The sequence below is a fragment of the Mastomys coucha genome, unplaced genomic scaffold (genome assembly GCF_008632895.1).
Source record: "Mastomys coucha isolate ucsf_1 unplaced genomic scaffold, UCSF_Mcou_1 pScaffold12, whole genome shotgun sequence".
NCBI lineage: Eukaryota > Metazoa > Chordata > Mammalia > Rodentia > Muridae > Mastomys > Mastomys coucha.
The window spans coordinates 32,957,536-32,968,395 of NW_022196894.1; the positions used below are offsets into that span (position 1 = coordinate 32,957,536).

Consider the following 10,860-nt stretch of genomic DNA (forward strand, 5'->3'; position numbering starts at 1 on the left):
TTAGATGGTCTGAGTTGCGACAACAGAGTACCATAGACTAGGTAGCTTGTGAAAACATTTGTTTCTCTCATTCTAGAAACTGAAAGTCTGAGATTACAGTGCTGGTGGCTGGGTTCTGGTGAGCATCCTCTTTGGGATTCTCATGTCTTTACACGATGGGGAGCAGAGGCAAGAGAAGAAGTGAGCTTCTCTTCCCATTAAGGCATTGAGCTTATCCATCGGGATCTAGTCACCTCCTTACACCACCTCAATAGACATTTTAGGGGCACTTGAACATCCCACGTGTTACATCCTTTAGGTGGCTTGCAGACTGCCATGGAGCAGGATCCTTCCCTTGTCATAAATAGATTTCCAATGTCATGTCTTTATATAAATTGCCAAGATTTGGGGGTTGATAAGATTTGGATGGAAGTTGGTAATATTAGCCATCAAAGTTGGGGCCACGGGTCACCTGAGCCTGCCCCTACCAAGGGCTTCAGAGAAATCTTTAGCAGTGGGGAAGCCAGGTTGTGAAATGTGAGAGAGAAATTCTCTTTGTAGAGCAGAACAGACACTCTTTGGGACATCTCTAGAGACCAGTGGCATCACAGCCAGCATGAGCCCGTCTGGTCTCTGTGCCTTCACTGGGCTGGGGAGGATGTGAACGAGGCTAACATGACCTCAGAGTGTAGTAAGGGAAGCCTTCATGTAGGACATACAAAGATCTAAGCCAAGGACAGAGACAATGGAAGCCCCCACAGGACTGTGGGAGTCTTGTGTTACACCCATTGCTGGAAGGAGGAAAACTCTGAGAAACTCTGAGATTCGTATGGACAAGTACCTTCCTCACTCAGGACTGGGGACCAGTGATGCAGAGCTGGGCTTAGTGCCCTGGGGTGGAGAGTAACAAGCTAAGGAGTAGAACTGGATGTGTCTCAGGGCAAGGGTAGGAGAACCAGGTTCAGCATGTTCGTATCCAAGGAGCGTCACTTGCCGAGTCCATCCCAAAGCGCCTCGGCCCACTGGGCTCGTTGGGTGGCATTCCCTTGCATTTGCAGGGGTCTGTTGTACCCTTAAGTTTTACCTCAGTCTCTCAGTAAGGACTCTTTCAAAAGACACTTAGCCTTGGGTCTGCTGAGCAGTGGGGTGGAAATGCTTTCCCTCAAACATCTCAGTCAGCATGGAGCAGGGAGCCCATGAAGAGTGAGGAGAAGGCAGATGCTGGTGTATGGGGCTGTCAGAAACCTTTGGCTGCTGCAGAGGATGGAAGTCTGGGGAAGAAGGAATTGGGCCTCCTCTCATGCCCAATGGCCAGTTTCATCCCCCAGAGTGGTTATTGTGGTCCTGTGGCCTGGACTCACGAGAGCAAGTTTTTAGAGGAATAAGTCAGAGGCCCTTTGTGCTATACCAACTCACGCTTTTAAAAGTGAAGTCCCACAAGCGAAGTTCCCACTATCCTTCCTGTTGGTACCCTCCTGCTCTATTCAGAAAGTTATTTTAATTTGTGATATCTCTGGCATTTTTGATCTGATTTTCCAGGGACTCTGTGTCCTTAGGTGCTATGCCTCGATCACAGGCCAACCAAGCTTAGATCTTTAAACACATTAGAAAATCTAGATGATTAAGTTTGACTTCTTCTAGTCTTGGGTTAACCACGTTCTTGTGTGTTTGTTAGTGGCTAGGTGGGAACTTGCTAAGTTGTGGACTTGGGGCTCTGAACTTTGGGGTCTGGAGGACCAGAGTCAGGCAGGGCTCCAGTGTCCATGCCTGCTGTGTTCCTGCGTGTAATATGCTTGTCTTCTCCCTCTGCAGCTTGTCTCCAATGTCCTCATCTTCTCCTGCACCAACATTGTGGGTGTGTGCACTCACTACCCAGCTGAGGTCTCCCAGAGACAGGCCTTCCAGGAGACCCGGGAGTGTATCCAGGCTCGGCTTCACTCCCAGCGGGAGAACCAGCAACAGGTGAGTGAAGAGCAGCCAGGAGGCCTGGATGTCAGCCAAGGCCTGCTGCAGACAAGCAAGTGGCTGGCTTGTGATCTGCCTGTCCCCCAAGGCCATGCTCATCCCTCTGCCCAGTCCCCCCTCCTAGCAGTATTTCCTGCAGGGAGCCCAACTCTGGGGATGCCTAGAATCCTGTCCCTTGACTGGGGTCTCCTTATGTGGCCCTGTGGTCAAGCAACCAAAGCCTTTCTCTATCCTGGTCCCCCACAAGTTGAAGATGTAAGAACAGCCAGCATTTTCAGCCTGGACAGAGGCATTTACCCGAGAGAAGGAAAGAGGGGCAAGCACTGTGGGCCCCTTGAGGACCCAGCCCAGTTCTTCTCTATCCAGTTCTGGGTGTGGATACTTCAGGAAAAAAAAAGAGTGTCCTGTCTCTCCCCAGACAGCACTTGGCCAGAGATGCTGAACATTGACAAGGCCACATCTTTGTGCCAAGAGAAAATGCTCAGAATTTCTCCAGAGTAAGATGGGGTGGGGGCTCAGGTTGGCATCAAAGTTCTAGCTGTTTCTGCTCTGAGGGAGAGGTTCAGTTCTGGGTCACCGCTGCCCCTTTTCTGCGTGTAACCCAGACAGGTTGTTATCTCTCCCTGCTCCCCCTCCAACACAGTATAAAGCTATGGTGCCTCCTGACAGGAGACTGAGGGTAGTGGCTGGTGTCCCCAAGAGGGCAGCCAGCAGGGTGATGAGTCTCCACACACTTGGATCAGGCATGACTCTGGAAGTTCCTGCAGACCAGCAAACACCGGCAGAGGTTCCTGTGTGCCGCATGCCATCAGCTCCTGGGGCAGATATGAGCACAGAAGGTCTCTCTTTGAGCTGGAGACAGGAAGGGATTAGCCAGGGCAGCAGAGAAGCCCATCCTGTGGTCGCTCTGCTCATTGAAGTGTGGCTGTCTCTGTCAGGTGGGGATGCGTGCTAGATGGTTATGATGACAGCGTTGCTGACATCCAGATGGCCATGTAGGGGATGAGCTTTCCAGGCTCTCCTGTCCCTGCCTGTCCTCTCTAACACTGCCTCTGTGGCTCTGGTGTTTTGCCAGGTGCCCGATGGACACTGACCAATCTGAAGCCTGACTGTCCTTGTTCATGCTTCACCACTTTGGAGACTCAAGCATAGCTATCCTAGGCTGGCTTTCAACCTTGTATGTTGGCAAGGATGACTTTAAGCTTCTGACCCCCTTGCCTCTGTCTCCCAAATCCTGAGATTACAGGCATTTCCTCAGGATGTCCAGATTCTACACTGCTGGGATCAAACTCAGGGCTTCATGGCTGCTAGACAGGTACCCTCCCAACTGAATCACACACAGCCCTAGCCCTGCCTCCAGTCTATTCATTCAACCTTTTGGTCCAGCTTCTTGAAGGAAGCTCTGCTCAGCAGTATCCCTTGAGTCTTCCCATTGCCCTGATAGGCTCACCTCACCTTCTGCCTGCACCTGCTTGCCCCTAAGTCCCGCCTTCTTCAAGAGCCTCATCTTATCCCTGTGATTTGCTCCAGCATTTCTCCCCTGAGAAAGAAACACCTTCTCCTCTTCCATTGTATGTGGTCACTCTGGACATCATCTTTCCCCTAGGATAATTCTCATCTGTTTTTGTTTTCTTGAGGCAGGGTCTCCCTGTGGAGTGCAGAATGGGCTAAACTCTTCCTTTCTCCTTCAGTCTCCGGGTGCTGGGATTATAAACCTGAGTCATGACGGCAGCCCAGATAACTGTCATGTCATAGCTCATCCCTCTACATGCTCTGCTCCTGGCCAGGCTGTTGCTGTCACTAAAGTTCATAGGGGTTTAAGGAAGAAACTTTTTGCCACACAGTGTTTAAGGTCAAGAACTTGGTGAGTCACCTTGCTTTCAGCTGATCAGAACCAGAAATTTGTGTAGGGGGAGCTTTTTAGGGTCTCGCCTCAGCTCCTAGATTCCACCTCGTGAGGGCACTCAGTATTGTTCCTCTTTCTACTCATAAGAGTAGTCCTGGGGTAAGAGCATACTGGACGTATGGCAGTCTCCAGCATTTACACTTAAAGTGTCCTTTCTCCCAGCTGTCTCATGCCACAGAAACTTCCCAGCAGATCCTGTCTCTCTCACCAGCAGCTGTTTACTGAGACTTTAGTAATGTGAGATGGCCTTCGGTGATACGTGCACCAATGCCTGAGAGACCAAGCACACATCAGACAGCCACATTCTTCACAATGGGACACAAGACCCTGGGCTGTGGCACTGGATAAGACACAGCTCCTGCCCCCAAGGAGGCCTCTTAGACCTACCTAGGGGAGGCACAGCTAAAAGGCTACTGACATACCAGAGAATCAGAGATTCTATAAAAGAAGACCCATAGTTGGATGGTGATGCTGGCAGCTGGGAATGGGCATCCTGAGCAAGAGGATGGCCTGTAGCAGATAAAGATATTGGTCCCAGTTCAGGCAAGGGAGATCCCAAAGCTGGAGAAAGCCCTAATGGTTATTATATTGGGGGTAGAACATAGGTGTCAATTCATGGGTGCCAGGAGAAAAGTTGGGGACTCAGGGAGGACTTAGAGAAGAGAGATGGTAAGACCAGGCTGGGGCATGGGCTGGTCCTGTAGCCAGGCCAGAGGAGAAGAACAAGCCAGGAAAAGAGTGGGCCCAGGAGAGAAGGCAGGGAATAGGGGCTGCAGTGAAGAATAACCAAGGGTGAGTTTAGCTGGCCCAGAGTCCTGATTGATGTGGTGTTAAGCAAGGGGGTGCTATAGCAGCATGCTTTGGAGAGATTTAAGCTGTCCAGGCAGCAGGGAGAGCTAGAAGGAAAGCACTGAGCCAGAGTGGTACTGCATGTATCCCAGAGACAGATGCACATGCCATTGAAGCAGTGGACCAGGGTGCAGAAGGGAGAGGACACATTCAGGAGCTCAGTGCTGAATGCTAGGGCTTGGCCTGGGGCCAAGAGGAAAGGAATAAATACCAGAGGAAAGTTCTAGAAACATAAGCAGTTTCTACAGAGGCTGGAGGATGGAGGTGTCCCCTGCAAAGGCAAGGGAAAGCAGGAGGGGGAGGGGAAGTCTTACTGGGGGTGTGATGTCACCCCAGTGGGGTGAGGTGAGGTGGGCATTTGGAAGTCAGTGAGCCCTGGGCTGGATATGAGTGGAGGTGACATTAGGATTGATGGCAGCTGGACTGTGGATCTACTCCCTGAAGCAAGAGTCTTTAGAGGACAGAAGTAGGTAGGGGATGCTTCTTTGGGCACCCAGAGGAAGAGGAACCAGAAAGGATACTGAAGCTAGAAGGTCTCAGAGTTACCTGGTGGGTGGGGTATCCAGAAATCAGTACAGAATGATAGACAGGAGAGGCTGCTGCAGGCAGAACGAAAGACCTTGTGAGCCTGGCAGAGGACTTGGCCCCGAACCAAGGCTGGGGCATTCAGACTGAGCCACTGGCGGGGTGGGTACCTTGGAACAGAACAGACCTTGGAGGAAAACTGAGGACTTGAATGAAGTCCAGACTCTGTAACTAGCTGACATGGCTTGCTACGACATGGCCCTGTCCCATCTCCCTGCTTCTCTACCACCTCCCTTGCGACAGGCTTTGTACTTGTCTTGATTCCTCAACGTTAACTTTCTTCTCTCTTGTTCTTGGGCCCCTCGCTGTCTCCCACTTGGAACAGAAAGACTCTGAAGGGTCTCAGTCCTTCTAGACTCCACAAAGCCCTCTCCAATGACAGCAGTTCTTGTAGCCCAGGGCAGGTAGCCTGTCATGGCCCCTGGAGGAGCTTTGCCTGCTTGTAGGTTCATGGCTCTGATTCTTATACCCAGAATGCCGCCTGGCACATGGTAGACATCCATAAATCCTTGACTTGTTGAATGAGTCCAGCTAATGCTGTCAGTAGCAATGTGGCCAAGCCACAGAAGCTTTTAAAGGTTTAACCGAAGCTACTGTACACTCAGGACTCTACCAGGAGTACTTTTGCCAGAGCAGAATGGAGGGAAGCTAGGCAATGGACCAGGAGGTATCCCAGAGAACCTTGGGTGTGACTCCAGCTGTTCCCTCCCCTTATATAGGTTCTGTGTCTAAGGAGAGCTTGCTGGGAAGTCTTCCTGGGTCCTGCAGGCAGGGGCATGGGTATGGATGACAGGGGACTCACCAGAGACATGGATGGAATGGTGACAGACTCATTTGCTTCCCTCTGCAGGAGCGTCTCCTGCTGTCTGTCCTTCCCCGTCATGTTGCCATGGAGATGAAAGCAGACATCAACGCCAAGCAGGAGGATATGATGTTCCACAAGATTTACATCCAGAAACATGACAATGTGAGGTAGGGGGCGAGGGCAGGGTGGGAGAGCTGGACCCTGATGAGAGACAGCCTCGCTTCTTCCCTTTAAATGGGGCACACCCTAACAGGGTGGCCTGGTGCTGTGGAGGAGGCCAGCTCTGCCCTTTGTCTGTGTAGGGAATTAGCACTGTTTAATCTGAAGTAGGTGGCATGGTTGCAAGAGGGAATAGAGAAAGAAGGGGAGAAAAGAAGCAGGCCAGCTCTTGGGGGACAGCTCACCTGACAAAGACAGAACACACACCTTTGTAGCCCAGTATCCTCCTCACTATAGTCCTTGTCACCAGCCTCTTACATGCCCCCTAAGCCCATGTGCAGGAGACACAAACAGCAATCCTAATTTCTAGATCCAGCTGGATGTTTGAGACCTGGGCTGAAAGCCGCCACCCCCACCCCAGACACCCCCTCCTGCCATCACGGTAGAGTCTGCCTGCCCCAAAGCGCACTTCACCTCCTCTGTGCGCCATTGCCTCCCTAGCCAGAAGCCGCTGACAGCAGGGATGTGCAAACAGATGTAGGTTAATAGAGTGCAAAATCTGCTTATGAGGTCCTCGGGGACATATGCGGTGCAGGTGGCCTTCATCATGGCTCCTGGAGAGCCTGGCAATCTCCCATATGCCCAGGAAGGGAGCCACTGTGAACTTCAGGGAAGGTGGGCAAAACCTCCTAAGGCCTGAATCCTCGAAGGTTGAGTGAAGAGACTGTTGGGAGGCCGGGGCTGTTTTCCATCAAGGGAGCCATTGTGCAAACTGCCCCCACCATGGCTGTCAACAGGGATGGAGGGGGAACAGAACACTGTGATTTGCATGTGGAACTGCAGCAGAGCCATGCAGCTTCCAGATGTGCCCTGAAGTCTGAGACGACCATTCTGCATTAATGGCCCCTCCTGCCTGCCTTCCAAAACCCAAAGACCCGGGCTTTGAGGAGAAATATAGATGCATCATACATTTATGCTTTGTTTTGGGGGGAGGATCCTGCTGCTCCCCTTTAGTTATTCATGTTCCGTATCAGGCAGAGCCCAGTAGACACCATGGTCTCCCAGGCAGATGGCCACCTGGCTGAAGTGCAGTGAAGGCTACCATGTAACTGATGGCCATGAGCCCTGTGAGGTAGTAAGACATGCTGACTCCTCTGTTTATCCTCCAGTGTGAAATAGTGACTTCCTGGGTGCTTTCTTGTGTTCCCCTAGTCCCCACAAGTGTAAGAGGTTGGTATGTTATCATCTCTGCTATGCAGGGGACCAGGAGACTAAGGGCCAAAGATTTACTCTTTATCAATGGTCCACAGCTGGCGATCAAGGTAGTAGACCTTTGGACAAGGTCTCTGAGAGGAAGCTTGGAAAATCCTTGGGAAGAAAGAGACCTGTGTGTGTGGTGTGCACAGTGGTATATCCTGAGTGTATCCATCCACATGCTTGAGGAGCTCCTGGGCTCTCGTATGCTCTCTGTTCTTTACCTAAGGACACAGGGAGAAATAGCTTTCCCTGCCAGTTAGGATGGATGCAAGAGGCTTGGGTTTCGGGTGGGAAGGGGTGTTTCTCAGTGGCCTCAACATATCGGAGCTGGGTCCTGAGCTCCTCTCTCCATCCTGTCTTCATATTCTCACCAACCCTGACATTGTCCCCAGCAGGGGACAAAGGTGCTTCCTTTAGCTGCTCTGAGCTCAGTAGAGCTTCCAGTAGCTTCCACTGATGTCTACACGGATAATCCAGGAAGGAAAAAAAACCTGCTCTGAAAAACATGGCACAGGTTTATAGCCCCAGACCCCCAGTAAAGAGCTTTGCTCAAGGTGGGTACCCCACCTGCTCAGTTCACAGCAATAATCTCAAGGGATGGCCTATGCATCAGGTACCCCTAAAGACCCTGCAGTGACTTCATGTCCTTAAAAGAAAAGTCACGGGGCTATCTCAGTGGATGTTTCTATCTAGGATAAGCCAGATCGATGGCAGCAATCATCAAGGAGATGGGAGGAGAGAAAAGAAGGACGACATAGCAGTGCTCAAGGGAACCGAATCTTAAATCCCCAGGGAGGGATAATCCACGGCACATACCAGAGATTAGGGTCCCAGGTCATGCAGACCTCCTGCTGGGGTCCCTGCCTTGGGTCCTAGCCTGGATGCAGCCGAGAGGCATGTGCTCACTCTAGCCCCAGATTTGGTTAGGAAGTTTAGATTGGGTAGTAGTGGTGGACATCAGAGTTTAAAAACACACTGGGGGGAGAGGGCTCGGGCTCAGTGAGAAGCCATAGAGTACAGAGGCGAGGCCTGGGCCCTCGGGTAAAAATCTCATGTGTGGACTGTGTGAACAAGGCAACTGAGCCACTCTGAGCTTCCATTTCCTCATCTGCTGCCTGTGGAGTAGTAACAGTGTCTGCTTACTGCGGTTCAAAAGTCTGTGGAACAACGGGAAGACAACACTTTGCAGTTCCTGCGCTCAGCCGTCAGGAGCAGCGATGATTGTTGCTGTTATTTTTTGTGTATGTGTGTGTATTGTTATTCTGCCTGGAGTCAGAGAGAGGCCTGGGGTTCTTAGCTGGAGAAGGAAAGGGCGATGAGTCACATTCTTCAATCCTCTGCCAAGTTGTAATATTTAGAGAGGGCGGGCGATGGCACACTGCTCTCTGCCACACCAAAAGCAAGGCCACAAACAAAGTAAATCAGCCTCATGGCTCCCGGGTACCCGCGGGAACTGACCAGGGAGCTTAGAGTGCTTCGGTCCTGAGCTACCTCTGGCAGTGGCATGAGATCCCAGATGCCTCTCCTGTCTGACGAGTGTTGACAGATGGGCTGTGTCAGCCTCTGTGGCTGTCAGCTCAGATAGGGTTTCTATTCCTGCCTGGACATCAGGCCTCAGAACCACCAGTTCTCAACCTTTCTAATGCTATGACCCTTTAATGTAGTTTCTTGTGTTGTGGTGTCGCCCCCAACCATAAAATGATCTCTGTTGCTACTTCATGACTGCAATTTTGCTACTGTCATGAATAGTAAAGCAAATGCCTATGTTTTCCAATGGTCTTAGATGACCCCTGTGAAAGGGTCATTTGATCAGCACGGGGTCGTGACCCTCAGGTTGAGAACCACTGGGCTAGTGGAAGAGGGTACAGAATAGGATGCAGGCATCCTGGGTCACTCTTACCAGGAGACCACATTGTGGAGTGTCTGCGTGGAGCAGAATGGCACATATGCCAGCTCTGTCAGTCAGCGGTGGGATTGTGTAGGGGGTCACCTGACTGGAGCCTTGTTTTCTCATGTGTAACCCGGGGGTGGACGTGTGTGTTCATTCATCTGTTTAATGTATGTGTTACCTCTGCTCTCAACTGTGGAGTCATGAGCTGCACTCCAAGATGCACTAGAGACAGGGACCATGGCTTGGAGCTAAGGAACGCCATCCCTGGAGATATTTGGAGATACATGCTGTCCCTGGAGAGACTGGAAGTTAAGTTACATGCTTTTCTCTGGTAGTGAATTGAAGTAAGGTACCTGTTTTAGTTAGGGTTTTACTGCTGTGAAAAGATGCTATGACCAAGGCAACTCTTATAAGGGTATGTTTCATCGGGGTTGGTTTACAGGTTCTGAGGTACAGTCGATTATCAGCAGGGCGGGAAACATGGCAGCACACAGGCAGACTGGTGCTGGACAGGTAGCTGAGAATTCTACATCTAGATTGGCAGGCAGCAGGAAGACACTGAGACAGTTGGCCAGGCTTGAGCGTCTGAAACCTCAAGTCCACCCCAACAGGCCATACCTCCTCCAACAGGCCACACCTCCTCCAACAGGCCACACCTCCTAATAGTGCCTCTCCCTGTGGGCCGATGGGAACTGTTTTTTATTCAAACCTCCACAAGTACCAAATGGAGACCTTTAAAGTTACATGCCAGGTTGGAGAGATGGCTCAGCGGTTAAGAGCACTGACTGCTTTTCTAGAAGTCCTGAGTTCAATTCCCAGCAACATGGTGGCTTACAACCATCTGGAATGGGATCCGATGCCCTCTTCTGGTGTGTCTGAAGACAGTTACAGTGTACTCATCTATATATAAAATAAATTATTCTTCAAGAAAATAAAGTTACATGCCTGGAAAGCCCCCATCCTGCCTAACAGTCTATTTATTCTTATGGCTATAGAGACTGTAGGCTAGCTTCAAGATCAGGTGGTAATCCACCACTCCAAAGGTCAGTGGGGAGAGAATGCCAGGGACTCCTGAATTCCATGGTGGTCCTTCTGCATGAGAGTGACCCTACCCCGTGACTCCTCTAACTCACACTGGAGTTCCTTCGGTTTTAAAGGTGTTAGGTAGTAGAATGAGCTAGAGCCATTCCAGACTCTTGCTTATAGGAAGGGACAGAAAGGCCACCTCTAGGGGCTGTAGACCCTTCCTAGAGAGTATACTCTTTCGGAGGTAACTTGCCCTTGCTTCAGTCCCCATCCATCTCATGTGGGATGCTGAGTCTGAGCCTCACTGACTCCCCCGGTAGCCATGAACCCTGAGGTTCTGACAGGAGTCCAGCGGAGGTGCTGCCTAGGCTGGGCCTTGGGTGAGGTAGTATAACCTCTCCCTGCATTTAAGGGCTGTGGTGATTCCCTGGTGTCTCC

The 10,860-nt window shown here is 51.1% G+C and overlaps 1 protein-coding gene across 1 annotated transcript in view; it reads left to right on the plus strand.

The window, feature by feature from the left end:
* The window catches only part of Adcy5 (adenylate cyclase 5), a 154,180-nt gene that overhangs the window by 96,384 nt on the left and 46,936 nt on the right, over positions 1 to 10,860 (plus strand). Inside the window, exons 2-3 of the mRNA XM_031363770.1 lie at positions 1,792 to 1,941; positions 6,135 to 6,256. Coding sequence (XP_031219630.1) covers positions 1,792 to 1,941; positions 6,135 to 6,256 — 272 coding nt within the window. The remainder of the gene's footprint in view (positions 1 to 1,791; positions 1,942 to 6,134; positions 6,257 to 10,860) is intronic.